This window comes from Pinus tabuliformis, chromosome Q, assembly GCF_031772625.1.
Source record: "Pinus tabuliformis cultivar Carrire ecotype Pingquan chromosome Q, CPIR1, whole genome shotgun sequence".
Classification (NCBI taxonomy): Eukaryota; Viridiplantae; Streptophyta; class Pinopsida; order Pinales; family Pinaceae; genus Pinus; species Pinus tabuliformis.
This window is the reverse complement of record NC_142296.1, coordinates 1,229,609,749-1,229,632,906: the sequence shown is the minus strand read 5'-3', so window position 1 is coordinate 1,229,632,906 and position 23,158 is coordinate 1,229,609,749. Positions and strand designations below refer to the sequence as shown.

The following is a 23,158-nucleotide window of genomic DNA, read 5'->3' as shown; positions in this document are numbered from 1 at the left end:
TACCTCCTCTTCTTGGAATATTAAATTTCTTATCACCCCATGATGACAATCCCTCTAATTATTGGAATAACAATTTTTTCCAGTTTAGTGGGTTTACCGTCAACCTAAAGAAACATGAATTTGAGTCACTCAACTAAAAAGAAATTGCTAAATTGCTATTTATCATGTTTTGAGTAAAAACAATTAATAACTCATATTTACAACCCTTGAAATATTTACAACCTTTTAAGTCTTGTATTTATAACTCATATTTATAACCCTTTAAAATGAAACTAACTATCTATATTTTTATTAATAATAAAAAGAATCTTCTTTATAAAACTGACACTCACATGCTACTCCTATTGAAAAGGAATCAATACTCTTTGATAAGCAATATTCTTTGATAAGCAGGGAAAGCATTATACTCGACCTCAGGGAACTCAGTGGGCAAAATTATCAATAACTAGTTAATATTGATTTGCATCAATTTCTTTTGGTCCAACCATCAATTAAAATCCATCCCCTGCCACTGCAACAATAATACACCATATATCACCTTCCCATTAAAACTGAGAATGAGCTGCAAATAACTGTGAGAACGCGGATGCCTCATAAGCATGGAGTTAAGTTTGATCCCTGAGCTTTGCTACAATCCTCAACTGTAGAAATATTGAAATTTTTAAGAAGACTTTGGCCATTTCATAAGCAGCTGACTTGACAACAGAGTTTGTCTGTTGCTGAGTCCCAATCATAGAGATGTCTATATGAGTTATGTCAATGTCTAAGTAGAGCTGTTGAATATGGAATGTCGGTGTAAGTCCTCATCTCTGTCCAACTTATGTCAAAGCAAGGATGCTACATAGGAAGAAAGAATTGGTTAATCGGTTGTGGATGATGGCATTTTTCCTAGAAAATGCAATATCTCCTTCATTGATTTCAAAACTCCATTGCTTCACTTGCACCTATCTTCTCAGGCTTTCATATTGATAAAAACAATGTAGAAAATTTTGGTTGAGTTAGTTTCAAACCATAAAATCTACCCCAACTTCATCTAATGGGCTTGTAATATAGCCTTCTTTCCCGCATTTTCTTGATTATAAAATAATGTCAAAGTAAAACAAGAGTTAGAAATATTTTTCAACAATAGTCACTTGCATCAGATGATTATTATCTCGCTTGGTTTTCATCCTTATGGCTTAATATGGACGGACCATTTTCTGCAAGATTAGGAAAGCTTACTGTGTCTTTGAAAGATCGATTTGATTAATGGACATAAGTTAAAAATGTAGTGATCATCCTGTAAACAAATATATATACTCTATATATATCAAAGCAGCAGACTGAAGGCACTGAATTTGCCCATTTCAGACTCATATATGATATATCTATTCAAATGTTTACATAAACCAATATTTCATCCACAGTGGCTAAGAGTAGTATATATCAAAGACTGAAGGCACTGAAATTGCCCAATTCACTCATATATCTACTCAAATTTCTACACAAACCAATATTTCATTCACAGTGGCTAAGAGTATATATTAAAGTAGCAGACTGAAGGCACTGAACTTGCCATTTGAGACTTATATATCTATTCAAATTTTTAAACAAACCAATGTGTGATCCACAGTGGCTAAGAGTATCTATCAAAGTAGCAGACTGAAGGCACTGAACATGCCCATTGCAAAATTCAGAATCATATCTATTCAAACTTTTTACACAAACCAATGTTCATCCACATAGGCTAAGAATATATATCGAAGTAGCAGATTGAAGGCACTGAACTTGCCCTTGTCAGATTCATATATCTATTCAAACTTTTACATAAACCAGTCTTTCATCCACAGTGGCTCGTGATTTTCAAAATTTTTATGTATGCCATAATAAGCACTTCACGAATCAACTAGGAATTGAAGGCACTTGCACAAAGAATATAATAACATAAAACCAACGTATTCTTGCACAATAATATTATTGATTATAACACTATGCATAAATTGCTATTGCTTTGTTGTAAGCCACAGCAGGATCTTGATCTTCCTTGGCACAGATGTTACTGTTAGATGGACTGAGATGAATTTTTGCAGCCCCATTCTTCAATCCAACTTTATTCCTTTTCAATTTTGGGTCCATGAGAATCTAATAGCAGCCAACAAGTTTCTTCTTCTCCTTCTCAACCATCTCACCACCATCTTTCTGCTTTTCTTGATCTTTTCCTTGTTCCTTGCATGCACTACTGTTGAAGTCTTGACAGCGGGATTGCTGTTCTTGGGCATCAACAACATTATTAGGTTTAATGGACAGTAATTTTCTCACAAATGAAGGCCTGGGTTTGACAGGATTCCCCATCAAATCTCTGAAACCCACAACCCCCAGTTGCAGGGATGAATCTGTTCATTCTGTGAAGATCTACTCCATCAAGAATCATGGTGCCAAGGTTGAGAATGCCCTGTGGGTGACCAGAAGGACGACGGACCTGCAGTGCCAAGGAACTCATCCCACTGAAATCTGTGCTCCCGTAGCCCTTGAGGAGAGTGGAAAGCAAGACCCTCACAGTGCCTAGTAGGGTATCCCTGAGGCAACCCACGCAGTATATCTCCATCATCACAGCAGAGGTTTCACAGCGGAGCAAACTCTCTTCCACTCTGAATATGGCCTTGTCGTTCCAAGTAGGGTTTGCGCCCCCTGTTCTGTCAATTGCGTCGTCAATTTTTTCTCGAAATTGATCCATACAACACAGTAGGTCTACATCATGCCAACAAGATGCATCTCCTTCAGATCTTGAGCTGAGATGATGTTAAGCTCCAGCTGTGTGTAAGCTTCCCCCATGATGTAGAGTGAATTTACTGCACAAGGAAACGCAATATTCAGAGACCACCCTGATTGAAATTACAGGAGAAGAAACGCCATGAATGAAATCTTTTGAAATCTGAACATTGTATAGAACTGACTTATAAGACAAAACACATCATAGACTCTCTAGCTCATGATGATGAAAGTAGATGGAAATCAGTGCAGAAGGCCACCCCAAATGGTCATGATCGAAGCCAAGAAGTAGAAAAACCCATTCATAGATACAACAATAATAGAACAAGCAAAAACAAATTTGTACCAAATCCATTTGTTGTTTCATTTTAGAATTTTATTGTTGTGATTTCCATTTCAAAACTCCATTACTTCACCTGCACCTATAGTCTCAGGCTCTCATATTCATAAAAACAATGTACAAAATTAATAATAATAATAATAACACGACCCTGAGAGATGTCCCCTTGTGCGTTGCTGCTTTATTCATTGGCATTTGGTATGGTGCATTAGTTATTTTGGAGTGAAAGGCATAATTGCTTAACATTTGTTTGAAATTGGAGCCTAAATTTCAAAACAAATTGCGTGAACAACACATTTAAACTTCAATTTGAATTGAGAACTGGAGAGAATGGGAAATAATTCACAGCAATGGCGTGCAAGATGATGCCATATGTGGTCTGACTTAAATTCAAATATAATAGATAATGTTGTTTTGGAGACCAAGACACCTATTCCGTATGATCTTGTTAATGATTTGAAAATTTATGAATATGGTGAGCCTGGTCATTTTGTACGAGAATGGAGGGTTAGGAAGTGGTCGCCATCGAGGTCTCAGTCCTCGATACAGGTGTAGTTCAAGTTATGGTCGTCGTTCTCTAAGACGTTGATGTTTCAAACCTATATGGGGACGAAGTATTAGTAGGTCACCTCCACCTCGTCATGATCATCGAGTTCAACCTTGCGATCATGTCATCTGCTTCTGGTGTGTTCACTGTGCCATGAACTATCACAGAGTCATATTGTTCACTCTGTAGGAGTCAATCGAATAATAGTAGTATTGTAAATGAAACACACTATGCATGCTTTTGTACAAACTTATTAGAGGAAATCTCATAATTTTGTATTTATGTTTAAAATCTTATAATTCAATATTTTTAAAATGGTAAAATTTATCATCTTTAAGAGTAACTTAAACCAATGGATCTCTGTCACCGACCCACATTTGTAACATTTACTAATTAATTAATTTATATATATGAAAAATTCTTTATTATTAATATAGTCTACTATCAATTGTGCATGTGTTATCACAATTCTCAATTCTCTTCCAATTAAGTTATGGGTAGACATTGTGTTGTTGAGATTGAAATAAATTATACTATTTGATGAAAATAAAAAACATATTTTTTAAAATAAGAATGGGAAGATAAATTATATTATGTAAAAATAGTGAGAGAATTATAAATCAACAAAAATATAAAAATATATGTTTAACAATGATTAATAATTTTCTTCATGATTTCAACACCATTTTTTCGCATATATACCAAATAATAATGGTTTTAAGAATATATAAAATAAACAATGTCTGGCATCAAAAATAAAAACATCAAGAACTAAAAGATATAACATACAATCCTTGTAAGAGATATAACATATTATGATTACAAATAATTATAGGTAGCCAAAAATATTTCAAAAACTTGATACAAACATTTCATCTTATAGGCCCGAGAGGTGTTCAATAACTCAATATACATCTAAAACTTGATACAAACATTTTATCTAATAGTTTTGAGAGGTGATTTACACCTTGGTATGGGGTGATGTTGTAGTAATGTAAATGTTTATAAGCGTATACATGTTGGCTCAATAAAAAATAAATAAAAGGTTAAAATTAAGATAGAGCCCAATATAGGGAGACATGGTACTATCTATAAATGCATGTAAACATTTAAATGCTCAATTAATAAAAAAAAGTTAAAAGTAATAAAAACCAACATAGATCTATCTTAACTCCAAATCTACCAAGCCCCTAGAGGGATCAAATCTCTCAAGATGAAAATTTCTTTTTGAGTGCAAAACTTGAGGAAATATTTCCACCTCAAGAGATTTGATCCCTCTCGGCCGTTGGTAGATCTAGAGTTAAGATGGATCTATGTTGATTTTTAATATTATTACTTATATTACATAATTTTCACATCTCTCTATATAAAAGTAGTTTAATATTTTGTTTTATTAAAACCTTGAATTAATCTATGTGGAATATTCACATAATATTTTTAGTAGTAGTGAGGATAGAGGTTTAGATATATCTCAAAATTTATTGTAACCCTTTGTATCTCAAAATGATATAAAATTAAATTAAAATAAAATATTTATAAATTATTTGCATTGTAATATGAGTTAACGGTTTTTAGGCATGTGGTATTAATTCATGATATTGTAATAAAACCTATTTATAAGTTAATAATATCTATGGTAAAATGAGGGTGAATGTCCATGGTTAAGAATATTGTTATATTGCAATTATTAAATTTTTATGTGCTAAGTGCTTATTAATTAAATTTAAATATGGTTACATAATTGCTATTTTAAATTATATGGAAAAATAGATCTTAATTTATAGCTAATATATTTATATGGAACAACATATCTTAACTTATAGCTAATATTTATATGTTATATATTTTAATGTGATATGTATATTATTAATTTATGTTATTTTAGAAATGTTCATAATAAAAAGAAATTACAATATAGCAAATTGAGTTTTATTATTTTTATTATTAATTGAGCCAACATTTAAATGTTTACAGTCATTTATAGACAATACAATATCTCTCCATTACTTTTAACCTTTTATTAATACTTACAATAAAATTACAATATAACAAGATTCAGGTTTGCACCTCCACTTCACCATAGATATTATTAACTTGTAAATAGGCTTTGTTACAATACCATGGGTCAATACCATGGCTTATCAATATCACATGCCCAAAAACCATAATACGTTTCACAATCAAAATATTTTATAAACACTTTATTTTAATTTAATTTTATAACACTTTGAATTAAATATAAAAGAAAAAAATTATAATTACTTTTAAGATATAAATACACCCTCTATCCTCACTACTAATAAAATATTAATTGAATATTTCATAGACATTAAATCAAGGTTTTAATAAAAATTAAATATGAGAATACTTTTTTGAGCAGAGAAAATGATAATACTTTTTTCGATACAGAAGGGGGAGATGTCAGATGTAATTTAAGTATGTCAACATTTTTTAAATTCCAAGAAAAATATATATAGAAAAAAACAAAACAAAATTAAATGTTCACTTCATATTTTTAATTAATATTCACATTAAAGCATATATAAATGGAAATTGTAACATACTGTAAAATGTAAAATATTATTGTGCCATGATAGGAGCAATGTTGTAGTGGTGTAAATGTTTGTAAATATTTACACGTTGGATCAATTAAAAAATAATAAAAGTTTAAAAGTAATACGGAGCCCAGTATGGGGGAGATGTCATGTCCGTAAATGAGTGTAAACATTTAAAAATTAGCTCAATTATTAATAAAAGGTTAAAAATAATAAAACAAATTTTTTTTTTCTTGTAGAAAAACTGTAGCCTTTTATTAACATATAAAAAGTTACATAAGTATATGCATAAAACATTCTTCCTTCCATACATTATGAGAAAAAAAGCAAAACAGGTTCATAACAAAAAACCACCATCTCATAGATCAATATAGTTCTATCAAAACCTCCTTTGTCTAAGAGCATCTAGGAAACCAAGAGTAGTTTATACAAAATACTCTTTATAAACATAAATACATATAGTAAAAAGTGTATTAAGCCACTGTCCAAGTATTCAAAATAAAACATATTGCAGAATTCATATATCAATGAAAGACTGATGCTGATATGACTGCTCTACTGCTTCTATGTGTTCATTGATCTACCATATGCCCAAAATCTTGTTGAGCACCCTCTTTAGATAGTAAGTCCACATTGGTGTTCTGCTCCTTGTGTATATGGTCGCTGGAAACAAAGTCAAAAGATAATTTTAACTAGTGAATCTCTTCTAGAATAGGCAACAAAGTATGGTTGTGACATCTCTTGACAACATTGAATTTATAACATTTAAGGATTCCCCAAAAAATTAGAGAGAGAGATATCCCATTTCCAAAGCCCAACATAAAATAAGTTTCAAGGAATGAAGCTCTGTGAAATTGTTTGTCCCTCTTCCTAGACAGTTCTTTGATTTCAGAAAGTGTTGATTGTTGAGATATAAGATTAGACATCCTCTAAAAACCCCATGTTCATTAACTGCCCCATCAAAATAAGCCCATGGGATTCGCTGATTGATTTCCTTCACAACTACAACTTGAGGAGCTAGATTTGACTCCTTCGTGGGAAAAATATCATATATGGATGAAATTTCAGAAGCAATGACAGCAGGAGCTGACGCGTGATCTCTAAATATTTCTTTGTTCCTGGCAATCTAGACACCCCAGCAGAATAGGGGAGGAATGTTCTTATGCATTACTTCATGAGCTGAATCCCACCATGATTTCCAATCCTCCCTAAAAGTTGACCCTCTCCACTCCAAATTTCATCCCAGACACTATTTTGTGAGCTCCAAAATGCTAACAGAGAAAACACAATTGCTAAACATATGAGAAACAAATTCTTCCACATTTTTACATAATATGCACCAACTAGGACCCTCTTTGCATCTTTTTTGAAGATTCTCCCAAGTCAATATTTTATTTTTGATAACACACCAAAAAAACAACCTACACTTGACTGGACAAGCCAAGTTCCATATCTTTGTCCACCTAGTAAAATTCAATTTGTTATATTGTAATTTTGTTTTTATCAATAAAATTACAAACAATTTTTCAGATAAAAGAAAATCATAATTTACATATCACATTATGTTATATAACACACATATATGGTAGTTATAAATTAAAATCCAATTTACCATATAAATTAAAATAATGATTCCATAATTATATTTAAATTTAATTAATAAACACATAAAAACTTAATACTTACAATATATCAAGATTCTTAACCATGGATATTCAACCCCACTTTACCACAATTATTATTAACTTGTAAATAACTTTGTTACAATACCATGGATTATCAATACAACATGCCCAAAAACCATAACTCATTTCATAATCAAAATATTTTATAAATATTTTATTTTAATTTAATTGTATAATATTTTTTGATTAAATATAAAAAGAAAAAATATTGTAATTACTTTTGAGATATATCTAAACCCTCTATCCTCACTACTATTAAAAATTATTTCATGGATATTCCATAGATATGTTGTAGCAGCTACAACCACCCTCCAAAATTTTTGCACCCTCCAAAATTTTTCCTTAGCTTCGTTTTGGAGTCTCCCTGCCAACCATCCCTAGCAACATGTCTTGCATTTTCAAGTACATAAGCTTCATTGGTTTTTCAGTAGCTTTTCAGCCTTTGCATGTTAGTTTCTTCAATCCCCTCACAGGTCGCCTTTCCAGACTTGGACTAGCTACTGGTTGAGCAACTGCCTCAGAAAATTGCGCAATTCTGGAGGGGAACCAACCCTCCTAGAAATTGCACAAATCTGTTGGGCCCAAAAATTGTGCAATCCAGTCAAACAACCTTCCTCAAGAAAATTGCACAATATCGCCTAGCACGACATCTCCTCCAAGAAATTGCGTAATTCTGGGTAGCAGTTCGCTGCTCCTCTAAGAAGTTGTGCAATCCCTCTGGACAGCCAGCCCAACTCCTCCTAGAAATTTCGCAAAAATACCTCTCAGTCAAGCAGGCTATTGCATGTGCCTTTAGGTTGACCGGTTCCCTTTGGAACTGAGAAAACTTGACTTGAATGCATGTGTTTCTTATTCCTGAAATAGAAAAAAGCTACTTTAAAATAAACCCCTAAATTTTAGGGATCTATTTTTAGTAGCTGGAGGTTACATGCAAAGATCATTTTAGAAACTTTCCTCCAAGTGTCGTTTTTTCCTAGATTTTTGGCATGCGCGTCATGAGCCTCAAACTTATTTAGTTGACACTTCGGAGCTCATTCTTCACATCGACCTTGGAGCTCTGACATCCCACAGTACATCTAGGAGTCTTCAGCACATCCAACTCATCTATTTCCGGGTAAGTCTTCTTTACTTGTCTTTTGCAGCATTTCTGTCACTTTTTGTGTTTTGGCTTGTGTGAGTGATTTCTTCTTGTTCTTGTGAACACGCGTTGTCATTTGCATGCATGTTAGCCTATACAAGCACAATTTCAGTTTTCGTTAGCATCTCACTATTGTCACATGCATGACACTGTTTTTCACGAATGGTCACCGATTCAACGACTCGTTTCACACACATGCATGTTGTTCCATTTTTTGAATCTTGCATTTGTTGTTTGCATCCACAATCATTCACTTCTTCTTACACTTAGTATTGCCATGCATTCACATCTTCATATGCCTTGAGTTTCTCGTTGGCAGGTCTGGGCAACCTTGGCCCAGACTCTGCCTTGCCCAGACAACATTACATAATCTTGAGAGGGAAGGCTCTACCTTCCTCCCAGAAAATGCGCAAATCTGGCCAGTCAGTGCCCTCTAGTTTTGCTTTGCACAATTTTGAGAGGCAGTGACTACTGTCCCAGAAAATTGCACAATGTAGTCACTGGGCCTGCATCACTTGCCAACTAAAATTATTCATTGCGCAATCTCGACACCCAACATGCTAGTCTGGATTTCGTATTGTGCAATTACAACAATCAACCAACCTCCCTACAGTTCGGGCTACCTTTTGCACAGTTTCGGCAGTTAGTACCCTAACCTTGTAGTGAAAATTGTGCAATACTTGTCAATAGTTCCCCAGGTATTTTACATGTCGGTCCTCAAGTTTGCTTTGGTTTTAAATCACCGATTTCTTGCCATGCATGTCGACATGTCTCCAGATATAGCAGGTGTTCATCTGTCTCTCAACAGTTCAGGATCAATGGCCTCCAAGAGAGCAGGGTCAAAGGACACCGATGAAAGCACAACTGGAGCAGCAGTTGAGCGAGTGTCTATGAGTTTGCTGATATACAAAGACACCAAGCTGATCGTAGACAAAGACATCAAGCTGAAATGGCAAGAGGTCAATGATGCATTCTCAGGCACATTGGGGAATATCTTGAAGGCCGCCAAGTCTATGTGAACATTCACAAGTCTGGCTTGTACTGAATTGCATGCAGGTATCCTGAGTTCCCATGCATAGACATGATACATTGGATCCTCTCAAACACTAACCCCGAGATGATGATATTGAGATATTTCTACCTTCAGGGCACAGGATTATCAGTAGATGTACCACTTGCCGAAGCTAGTGATCACCATGGAGACACCCTTCAGCATACCCAGTAGCAATGCTAACTCTAGGGATATCTTGAAAATCTAGTTGAAGGAGCCATCCAAGTTCAAGATGGCACCCAACTAGATTTACAAGACAAAGATACTGTGGAAGGCGTATTAGTACTTGGTCATCTTTGCATGTTGCTTGCGTGGCCAAGAGAGCACGGAAACTGTCTCGCAGAGTTGGGTGATCGCATTGGACCAATTGACGAGTGAAGGCAAAGCATGCAACTGGTTTGACATGTTGGCTCACAGGCTGAAGGAACAAGTAACAAGAGCGCAAGAGCCGCCCATAGGTTAGCTACTAGAAATCTACAATGTCTGCATACATCTTGGATGCAATCTGTGCCCGTCAAGGGTTCTCGGTCTTGAAGTGGGCATGGACACCGGCGGAAACCTCTGTCAATACTTATTGTAAATTGTTTTTTGAATACAGCTTTCAAGGAGTCATCATACAACTGTCAGATCATTTTTTCACCCCGGTGTACAAGATGATATTTGAGCAAGATCCATGTTGCATGTTGAAGGTAGCAATGGAGGCACTGATTGACATAGCAGATTGGTATGCCTCACCTATTGGCACATTCATACGGATGTACAATGTGGAGAAGCCTCCGCATGTTTTGCCAAAGTTTGCCATGGACAAGCTTGTCATGTAAGAAGTATCGTACCACATCTTGCCACAACTGTCAGCTAGGCTACACCTGAAGAAGAAGGCACCTTGGCCCACTCTTATCTTGTTGATCAGGTTATACAAGATACAAAATCTCAAGCATGTGGATGCCGAAACAGAAGAGTTCAAGAAATATCCTTTTGACACTAGAAGCTTTAATTCGTATGACCCGCATTGTTTTGTGAAGGATCACTACGTGAGAGTACAATTTCCGTGGATCCATGGAGCATGTCATTGGGCTAAGGAAGACTCATGGAGATATTGTCACAGCTTCTTCAGGCCCAATGAACTGGTCGACATCGTTGTGGAATGGTTAGCGAAGCAGCTTGAAGAAACATCCAAGAAAGCACCAGCAGTAGCAGCAACAATAGAGGTAAACATACTGGCGTGCGACAAAGGCAAGAGAAGATTGTCGATAGCGTAGAGGTAGAACAAAGCTACGAGTTTAGATCAGACTAACTTGTGGAGAAAGTAGCTTTGGCAATAGAGGTGAAAAGGCAACAATGCGACAAGAGGACAGTGCAAAAAGCAGAGAGAAAAATAGAGGATGGAAGAAATAGTGAAGGACTTGCATGAGTTGAAGGAGCAACTCTGAAAGGAATAGGAGTTGTGTAGATAAGAGAAGGAAGCACAACAAGGATAGGCACAGTAGGGGGTGCAACATACACAGATTGATGAAACTGTGCCCATACAAGTAGTAGACTCATCTGAGCAGCTGGCGCAAAGCAGACAAGGTAAGCAATCGCAAGAGAAGGACTTCGCTCAAGAGATTGAATGAGTACTTGAGCAGATCGATACAGAGATGGAGCAGCCAGAGTTAGAGCAAGACATCAACCTCATGCCTTACCACCAAGAGGTCGACCCACTAGCTTCACTGGATCTGGAATCAAAGCAATTCCTAAGTGACCAAGGAGACACTGATATCCTCGGAGACAATCTGGAAGAAGAGATGCACAACATATCATTCGACGAGTCACAACATAGAGTTGTGAAATAATGCAAAGTGTCTATTCCGGATGACCACATGTCTCCTGCGTAGTTTTAGGAACAAGTGATCATATATGATGTGTGTAAACATCTAGCAGCATTGGCCGATGCTACCAGAGCATATGACGAAGCCACTAGCTCAAGTGTTCGCTTCTTGATAATGGAGAATGAGTGAATGGCTAAAGAGTTATAGATGACCAAGTAGGGAGCAGAACTGGTACGAACATCCACCTTAGTATAGTTGAAGAAGGTGATACTGGATGAAGTATCTTCCCTTGAGGCAGTCATGCAGGCGTTGTATTCCAGATTTGGTACCGTGCATAAGGCAGTTGTCCATCTCGACGATTGGTAGCAATGATGTGTTAGGAGAGCACCTATCTTATCAAACTTGGATAATTCTATTGACCACATGCAAACATGGATAATGAGATACAAAGGATCCCTGTTACACTTTCCAAAGATGATGAAGCCCAAAGCGGTTGAGTTGAAGACATGCATCCAGAGTTAGATCTAGAACTATGAATAACTCTTGCAACTCATCACTAGTTTGCATGCTTCCCATGCACAGGTATTCAGAACATGCATGTTGTTGTGCACAAACATGCAATCCCATCTATTGGGACACTCACCGAGGCAAATACAAAAGCACAAGTCTGACTGGAGCTTGACTCGTAATTTAACGAGTTGATGTGCATAGCCACCAATGGAGACTTGGTGATCAGTGCATACACCATGCACTAGTATTTCGTTGGTCCGGTTGCACTTGAGACAATGATGCACATGTTATTAGACGAGTTGGGAAGAGGAGCCAGAGCAATTTACCCAAATGCAACAGAGGCACGAGTTCATTTCCAGAAAGATTTCACCACAAAGTACATGGACACCATTGTAGACTACCGAGCTTGGCATCAGTTCGCAACTGTCGACCATCATGAGGATGTCGAAGAGATGGTATTCCCATGGTTGTCCAAGTCATAGTGATGTCTTACATTGCTTGCTCAAGCCTATTTTCTCTCACATGGGTACATGTGTAGATTTTATGTAACATCTTTTCAAGTGGAAGTTCAAGTGTCGATAGTTGAATGTAACAGTCATAGAGTAGTTGAAGAGCCATGAGGGTAGATGAAGAGTCACAAAGGGGAATGTCAAGGGTCATCCCACCCTTTTCTATATATAGTCCCTCATAACTCATTGTATAGGCTTTTGGTCAACCAAGCTTCCAATAGGAGTATCTTAGAGAAAGCTTGGAGAGTATTGTAATGAGCCTTGGCTTCTCCACAGTGCAAAGCTAGTACATCTCTTTGGAGGAGCAGGCTGCAGTGACTGTGAAGTTATGCTATCGAGACTAGTGGTTGGTCATGGTTTTATTGTATGATTGGAGATTTTACTTCTTAATATAATAGAGCCAACGCGTTTCATGCATATGTTTTTATTGTATTTCAGATAACTTGTTTACTCTATTATATGTGTATATGTTTACTTACGCATGTGTGTATAGACTCTTTCTATATATGCATGTATGAATCTTACTAAAATGTGTTGTTGGTTTAACCATCACTTTGGATTGTTAGATTACTTGCTTTCCAGTTTTTGATGCATCTTTGCTTGTGTGATCCCTTCCAAGCCGTGTACTTTCACAAGTTTCCAAGGGGCACACTCACCCCACTTCCCGTGTGTTAGAATTGTTCATGGACCTTCCTTGGCTTGCTACGCCTGTCACACCCTTGCTACCAATAGGAAAATCTTACTTGCATTTGCACACAACCAAGGTCAAGGCAATACCCTATGACCCACTACTGGGACTCCTACACCAAACGGTCTGAGGTCTAGTTGGGACTTCTTACTGGGGAGATCCCCTGACATGTTGGCGGGTCTAGTACCGTCAACATTTTTGGCGCTAGAAGGAGGGTCAGATGAAAAGTTGTGTCCTCTCATTCTGGTTTGAACCTTTGAACATACATCATAGATTTTGTCACACTCATCCCTCCGTGATGTTTTTTGCATGCCGAACCTCTCAACATCACGAGGGATTTTTTCTGTCTCTTTTCCGAATTCACGTATGATGGGTTAGGTGAAGTAGCCTGGCCTGGGTACTTAGAAGAATTATATGAATTCCTTGAGAATGCAGATGAGTTCTATGCAGAAGAGGTCAGCTTGCTACTTGCATACACAGTCCACGAATCCCCACAACGGTAGTGCTGGAGTTTGCCTCCCGGTAGTGTGCACTCACTTGAGAAGTTCTGTGATCTCATTGAATCTACTTTCCATCATTTTTATCCAAAACCTCTTGACAAAAAACTGTTACAACAATGGAAGGCCCCGCATGAATCGCCTATGGAATTTTTGGACTGCTTCTTCTCTCAATAAGTCAGGATCCCTCTTCCACCTCTAAAATAAATAAGTGTTATGCACAGTTATGAAAATGAAAAATGAAAAAAAAATGAAAATGTGAAAAGTTTCGGAAAAAATGAATAATGAATAAGTTGAAAGAAGAGAAAGGCTTCCTGCACAAAGAGGTGATACATGTAACTCCACTGGGGTACTGACCAGGATCGATGGCAGCGAAGCGATGCTTGTGTTCTCGCGTGACTCCACCGGGGTACTATCTAGGCCTGCTAGTAGTGGAGCAACACCAGAGATGAAAATAAAACTCTAATGACCATAAAGCTTGTGTACTAATATACCCCTCACTCCAATCAAAACAATTGTTTTGGCTTGGCTTGGAATGTGTGTCGACTGACCAAGAGCTTGGAAGATGCTACATATTACAATCAAGCAAGTGTGGAAACCAAGACGAACATAGAACTTAACAATACTTCCGAAGGTGTTAGACTTGATTTTCATGAACAAGGTCAATTCAGAGAGCTGGAGTTCTACCAGTGTGTCGCCAAGTGTTGTGGCGACTACAACCACCCTCCAAAATTTTGCCTTAGCTTCATTTTGGAGCCTCCCTACCAACCATCCCTAGCAGCATGTCTTTGTCACACGGAATAAGTCGATCTTGCGGACAAGATAGACCTTCCTAGAATCTAAAGAAGACCTAATGACAAGCAAACCAACCAGACACTATCTTTCTCTAAATATGCTTTAATAAACAAAGGCAAACAAGTGTTTTTAGGGCCTACCTTAGGTCCAACGCAAGTTTGTGGATGCCCTCGCTCCTTCGATCCAACTGAGCTCCTTTGTCACGAATCTGCAAACACAAACAAGCAAACAAATTAAATAGCACCTGAAAAGCCAATATCATAAAACATATTTAACATGAAAGTCAAGGAGTTCATGAAACAAATAACATGAGATACTTGTTGAGAAAAATGAGTTTGATTGTATTAATTCAAAAAGAAGAAGAACTTTACAACCTGTGCCTTGATGTTGTACAAGCTCCTCCCAGGGTCTAGCAAGAAGTCTCCTCTACTTTGACAAGTTTCACTCACTTCCCAATGAAGCCAAAAAGGTATGTGATCTCTCCTCTTAAGCTCAACTAGGAAGTCTTAATTTCACCAGCATTTACCCTCAAAAATGTTCAGCTTCTAACCTCCTTAGCAACCAGCCCAACGCCTGAATTTATAGTGCAATGGAGGGAGGTTACTAGGTCGTCTTTCAAAGGGATAAAGCCCTTCTTCAAAGGGATAGCTCCTCTCATCAAGGGATTAGCTCCTTCTCTTTTGGGATGCATGACCACCTAAGAGTGGCAAATCCACATCAAAATTCCTTCTAGAATCATCTAGAATTAACCCAAAGTGAGTTTTTTAGAATAAACTTGCGCCTTTTTGACTTTCACAGGGGTCCGCACCCACACCTTTAGGGACAGAGCGAGCAGGTCCGCAGTTTTTGTAAACAGAAGGTGCGGGACTGCAGGTGACAGTGAGAGAAAGTGCAGAACCAGAGTTTCATTGATTTTTAATGTCTTTCTCCCATTTTCAAAGCTTGACTTGAAGAGCTGAGGTCTGAGACTTGCTTAGGAGGACAGTACAAGTGATGATAGACCCATACTGACTGCAAATAATCATGGTGACGATATTTTTGTGTAATAGATTGCCCCCTAAAGTGCGAAGTCTGTAGTAGATGGGGATTTCATTTATCATTTAGGAAGAGTGAAGTACTTTATCATTTCGAGGATCATCTTGTGGAGAGCCCAGTTGGAACCTGTAAAAACATTCAATGCAAGACATATATATGAGATCATATCATCGCTGAGGTAGGCATTCCCATACTCATATCAAAACTAACTTAGAAAACTAACTACTGCTCTGATACAGGAATGATCTTGTAAAACATCACAAGTATAGACTCATGTGGACACAGTATGGACGCAGCCATCTGTTTATGAATAGTCCATTATATAATGAATACAAAATTCATCGCAACCTGGATTGTGGAATCTAGATCCAGGGTCTTCATTTCTACTTCCCGAAACAGTACGATTCTATCCACGCGAATGAATGTGTTGATGTCGAACATGGTAGAAACCACTTGATTACCAGTCAATGATGTAAACTGTTAACAAGTGTGAGAGAAACCACCAGTGATGTCAATGGCTCTCAAAGTACCCAGTACAATCCATGAGATGTGAATAAATGTGTTGATGTCGAACATGTCACGGAATCCTTTGATCGAAAGTCAATGATGCAACCTGTCGTCAAAGGCGAGAAACCTGCCATTGAGGCATGCAGATCCCAAGGTACTGACGATTTCTAGATCATCTTTCTAGATAATGAGCTGAAGTCGATAGAAAGCGATCCGTTGTAGGCAAGCCCACAACACGAAATCATAGATCAAGTTGAAGAAATTTAGTTGCAAGGACTGACTCAGGGATGGTCAAGATGGATGATAGATATTTTGCAGATGAATGGCTTATTGGCAGTGACCTCTTGAACACATAACGACACGACAGATGGCTTGGTGACAATTGACCCAAAGTTAATACTCAGAAACCGGCTGAAGACTTTCAATGTGGTTTGATCAACTGTTAGGCAAAGGATTTCCCAACCCAGGTGAATAAAAGTGTCATGTTCAAGAGCGGTTACAAAGTATGACAAATAGGCTCATTTTTCTCTCTGTTCCCCCACCATTTCTGGCAAGTACCTCTTTATTTTTGACAATCTTGAGGAGGATAACATTTGCTTGATTATAAGCTCATCCTTCAGATGAGTCCAACTTAGTTTAAATTCGAACCCTAAGAAGGAGTGGTTCGTTCCTATTTGTAATTGAACAGGTCTTTTACTGTGAAATTTTAACGAGTCCAGTATAGGAGAAACTCGACGTTTTTCAATTTTAGAGAGTCTGAAAAACTTAAGAAAACTCCAGGATTGACCTTTTTCGTAAATTTGTGTCTCCCAAGCCCGAAAAAGTATAAAATAATACTTGAGAGAACCGCTTGATCTTTTACGACCAAGGAGTACTTTTCTTCATTAGTGCCCTTGATCCGAAAAAGTAAAAAAGCGATCAACGACACGTCGTTTTATAACCAATATCGAATTTGAAACGACAAAAATCCGGCAATCTTTTCATGTTTTTACGATCGGAAAAGAGCTGTAAGTGGACAATCTTTTAATTCCGTTTTAACGAGTTTAAAAGAAAAACTCGGCGATGTTTTCATGTTTTAGGAGTCAGAAAAGAGCTTAAAGGTGACTCTAAATGTTTTTTCGTCGAAAACGATAAATTTCGCCTGAATAATCCGTTATCCTGAACAAAAATGCAAACATTACTCATACCTGTTTGAAATGGATAAAAATGTTGCAAAAATACCTTTCCAAAGTGAAACATAAACAAATTTGTAATTTATTGACTCAAAAAACTTATAAAAAGGGCCTTCGTCAATTCATTTTTACCGTTTGAGTTTTGGGTGAGAAAATAGTGCTTTTGTTCAGAAAACTTCCCGTGAAGATTGCGGAAAATCCAACCGTCGGAATCGAACACCGTCTTCTCCAGGTAATCCACATCATCTTACTCTTCATTTTTAACCGTTTCAATTTTTGTTTTAGTCATTCATTTCATTTTTTGGGAGGGTTTTTAGGCTTAAAACCCGCGCGCGGGGGCCCGCAGGTTTTCCACTGCTGGCCTGCAGACCCCGACTTTTTCTCCATTGGGAAAAAGTCAGGGGTCCGCACCTTCCATGTAGACAAGGTGCGGTCCCACGCACTGTGTCTAACCCAGAGGGTGCGGTCCCTGTCGCAAGGGTTTTTAACCCAAAAATTCTCAAAATTGGACCAAACAAAATAATTTCTAGCATTTTAATTTATCTTTATACTTGATGCAGAGAGTACATCATGCTAGATTGGCGTGAACGAGAGCATGAGGACGTGGATGCTGCCGCATGGAATCATCAGCCTTCACTTGATGCTTTGAGGGCGTGCGGCTTGTACAAATTCTGGGCCATTCCTGGCATGAGGGCTCAGGTGGATTTCTTACAGTGGCTGGTTGACAGATGGAGCATACAGGACCAGTGCTTCTTCATTGGTGGCCACCAGCTCGAAATCGAGCCGGCGGACATATATTTCTTGATTGGTTTGCCTAAGAGAGGCGAAGACTTGACTCTGTTTGGGGCTAGGCCAGGTGGCCAGTCTGTCGATAGCCTCCGGCTAGAGTTCTGCAACAGCCAGGCTAGAGACAAAGGGATAGACATAAAGACCATATCCCGTCCTGAACTCATGGTGATTGCGTTTACTGTCACCAGACTTTGCGGGGCTACCGCATTACATATTGCCACCGGATCCCAGATGCGTATGGTAGTTGATTGCTTTCGAGGCACCATCTTCAATTGGTGTGATGCTGTGTTGGCCAATCTGAAAGGCCAACTGACCAGGGCCAAAAACGGACAACTAAAGACCTTTGGTTATGGGGCTTTGGTTGTGAGTTTTGGCCTGGAGAGGGTTCCCATGTTGATCCCACAGCACCTTACTGTTGGAACTGGGCTTCCTCGAGAGCCCAAACTGATGCGATGGGTCGCAGTTATGGATCGTCACCCGGACGAGAGGACAGAGGTTGCTCGATTCAAACCTGAGTATTTCCAATGGTTGGAAAACCAGGTCTTTTCTATTCAGGACTTCCCTTACGCTGGGGTAGATTTTCGTGGCGACCCAGACATGGCTCTTCCACCAGGAGAGCAGTGTTATGACTCAGGTAAAATCATTTTCAACATTTTTCCTATTTAATTTTTTTTATTTTTCCATCGTCTCAAAACTGATAGCAAAAGTTTTAAATGCAGATGTGGGTCCACAGCGACCAGCCGCTCTCCGGCCTTACGAGAGGAAACAACCAGTTGCAGCCGCACCAGCCCCACAGGACGAATCAGCAGAGGTTTTGGCCGAGTTGGAGGGTCATCTGGAGCGCTTGACAGGAGATATTCCAGAGACCACTATAGATGACATTCCTCGTTGACTTCAGCGCTATGTGATTGGGGTCCCAGGACCTTTTAGGAGGTTCCTTTGCAAGGTGGCTCGTGCAATGGTTTCTTATCGAGATCAACACCAGTGATAGGATGATCGCCTATTGTGGGCACATATGACATTTTTGTTTTTTGTACTTATCATTTTTGCCGATCATAAGGTGTTTTTCAACCTATGATCGAGGACGATGTATTTTTTGACACACTCCTATATATATATATATCACTATTACCGGATTATCTTGTAAATCATGTTATGGAATGGTTTTAAATTTACATGTATGATTATTGCAAATGTCTATTTAACATTCGAGAAGCAATTGCATCTGCTAATGTATTTAAAGATCTTGGAATATGCTGATATTCAATATAATCAAATTCATGTTCCAAGAGATGCACTCTCAAAAATAATCTTAATAACACTGGATTTCCAATGGCATACACTCTATTAAGCTGTAATACAACGAGTTCAGAATCTAACCTCACTATCAAACTCCGAATCCCAAATGAAATAGATTCAGATAATAACTCAATCACTGCACTATACTCGACAATGTTGTTTGTTGTTTGACCGAGGCTTACCCCATGCATAGATACTAACTCGTTAGAGGGCGAATAGATAACCCAAGATGCGGAAGAAATGTTCCGTGTATTACGACAAGCACCATTAGTGAAACCAATGTATGTTTGGAGAGGCATCGACATCTGCAATATCAAGAGTAAAACCAAGATAAGCAGGAATAATGACGAAAAAAACACTCTCTAAGCTAAGCACACTGTTTAAACTAAAACACACCAGCTAGAAAGAAAAACTATCCTAACTAAAAATCTCCATACCCATTCTTTAAGCATAATACCTCTTCAAGTAAAGACCATTTCTGGGTTTACCCAAAGAGTCCCCGTCAAAGTCTACCAATTCATAGGCCCCTTTTGCTAGCTTTCGCTTGACAACATAGGGACCATGCCACATAGGAACGAATTTTCCAGTGCCTAATTTATCATTAGCTTGATCGTAAACTAAGACTAGATCTCCTTCCGAAAAATTTCGAGGGGTCACATTTCGATCATACTGAGCTTTCATGCGTTTTGCGTGAGTCTCGATCGCCAATGCAACATCACGTCAATTCTCATTTAATTGAGCCAAGTATAATAAAACGCTTTTCCTCTTCGGAAGTGGCTGGAAGTAACTCGATGGCCATTTGCAGTGACGGGATTTCGCATTCAATGGGTAACACAGCTTCCAAACCATAGACTAGTTGGAAAGGAGTGAACCCTGTTGATGTTTTTACTGAAGTTCGGTACGCCCAAAGTGCTGAAAATAGCATGTTATGCCAATTCGACCAATGAATCCCAATGATTCGTCGGATCATGATGACTAAAACTTTGTTGATGGATTCAACCAGACCATTAGCTTGTGGATAATAAGGAGTTGAACTATCGTGACGCAAACCAAGCTGGCCTGTAAGTTCGGTCATCATAACGTTTCGAAAATGACGCCCATGATCAGTGATTATCGCTTGCGGGACACCAAACCTAGCAATTATATGATTGAACATGAAAATTGCAGCTGTCTTGCCGTCTGCCTCAAATGTAGGCATCGCCTCGGCCCACTTGGTAAAATAATCTACCGCAAGGATGATATACGCATGCCCCCTGGTCGAGTGAGGGTTACATGTAATAAAATAAATACCCCATTTGGAAAAAGGACCAATGACAATTATAGGGTGGAGAGGAGCAGGTGGGGCGCGCATCTTTCGATAAAAAATTTGGCAGTTGTGGCATTTTCGGACCGCCGTAATACAATCTTTAAATAAAGACGGCCAGAAGTAGCCAGCGCGCAATATCTTTTGGGCTGTGGCATACCCAGACATATGACCGCCACACGCTCCAGAGTGACATTCATTTAGAACCCTTTCAACTTCCTCGTGAGTTAAGCAACGTCAAAAAACAGAGTCCGCCCCACGGCAATAAAGAGTATCTCCAATAATCCTGTATTGTTGGGATTGGAATCGTATTTTCCGACGTTCTGACCTTGAAATTTCTGGCCAAAAGGATTGGGTCTGGAGATAAACGATGATATCCCCATACCATGGATCTAAAGTACTGATTAGAAACAAGGATTCGTCCGCAATGGACTCCTCCGCCACAGTTTCTGTATCAGTACGAGGGAAATCACACATTAACTCCGCAAAGACTAAAGATTTCTTAGACTTAGATTTCTCAAATTCCAAGTCGAACTCCTGCAGGATAACAATCCATTTAGAGTACTTGCCCCCTAGCAATTGCTTGGTCAAAATGTAGATCATAGGGTTGCAATTCGAAATTACTGTAGTTTTACGTAGTAAAATGTAGTGACGAAAACGTTGGACAGCTTGAACAGCTTCCAATGCCAATTTCTCCACATGTGAGTATTTTAGCTCAGTTGGATTTAAAGTTCGACTAAGGTAATATATCACATGCTCATTTCCGAATTCATCTTCTTGAACTAAGACCATTCCAATGGTGGAATGAGAGGCGGTGAGATACAAGAAGTAATCCTGGTTGTAGTTGGGAGGATGCAATAACGGTGCATGGGTCAATGCGTGTTTGAGTGCATCAAAAGATTTCTGAGCTATCTCATCCCAATAGAATGGAGTATTCTGTTTCAACAACCGGGTAAAACCCTTTGTAACCTCGGCGTAGTTAGGAATGAATCGTCGTAAAAAATTTGCTTTCCCTTGCAAACTTTGGAGTTGGCGAAGACTCGAAGGAGGAGGTAATTTGACGATAGCTTCGACCTTCGAGGGATCGACGCGAATGCCGGCTTTTGAAACTACAAATCCTAGTAATCGACCCGTTTCTATACAAAAGACACATTTGTGTGGGTTCAACCGAATCCGATAATGCCTACACCTCATGAAGATTGCTCGTAAATGGACGAGGTGATCAGCTCGATGTAATGAATGAGCAGGCAAGTCATCGAGATAGGGTTGCACAATGTGCTTGATGTCATGAAACGCATAAGACATGGCCCTTTGAAAAGTTGCTCCGGCATTCTTGAGCCCAAAAGGTAACTTGCAATAAGCAAATGTCCCCCATGGACAAATGAAAGCCGTTTTTGGTTGATCGGCAGGTAGAATATTGATTTGATTGTATCCGGAAAAACCATCCATGAAGGAGAATATTTCGCTGCCGGCACAATCATCAATGATTTGATCGATATAGGGAGTTGGGTAATTGTCCTTTGGACAGGCTCGATTAATGTCCCTATAATCGATGCATATTCTTATTGTTCCCTGCTTTTTGTTAACCGGAACAATATTCGATACCAAATCCGTTAACGGGATCAGATAAATGAAACCTACTTTGAGTAATTTTTCAACTTCTGCTTTAATTGCAATAGCTTTTCTTGGGTGAATCTGACGCAAACGTTGCCGGACGGGTTTAGCGTCCGGGTAAGTCTTGATCTCATGAACAACAACTGCGGGATCAATTCCTGGCATTTCCTCATAGGACCAGGCAAACACGTCGCAGAATTCTTGAAATAGGGCCTTATATATCTGAATTTCATCATCTGTACACGAGGCACCTATATGAATGTTCTCAACAATTCCGGGCTTAACCGAAATGTCAATAGGAATAGTTCGAGAGATGTTTCCCAAATTTAACTCTGAATCAGGATGTTTCATTGGATTCTGAGGTTCCTTGACATATTCAGTCGTAAAAATTAATGAGAAATCATTTTCAAAACGATCATTCTCGGGTAAAAACGAAGATCTGTGATGGAGATCTTCCCATGGTAAATCATCTACACATAGGATTTCACGAATTTGCTCATCAGAGTGAACAAGTTCAGAAAACGTGATTAAATTCGAGCTTGATGTGAAAAGTGATTCCTCACGGACC

General features: G+C 38.4%; 1 protein-coding gene across 1 annotated transcript; it reads right to left on the bottom strand.

Moving 5' to 3' along the window:
- Nucleotides 1-2,275: 2,275 nt before the first annotated feature.
- Nucleotides 2,276-2,713, bottom strand: LOC149224248 (protein SRC2-like). The gene has a single exon (XM_089388130.1). It carries the CDS (start codon nucleotides 2,711-2,713, stop codon nucleotides 2,276-2,278), a length of 438 nt encoding a protein of 145 aa, XP_089244256.1.
- Between the last annotated feature and the right edge of the window lie 20,445 nt (nucleotides 2,714-23,158).

Coding starts and splice junctions, on each gene's coding strand:
- LOC149224248 (XM_089388130.1), bottom strand. CDS start 2,713: ATGGATCAATTTCGAGAAAAAATTGACGACGCAATTGACAGAACAGGG.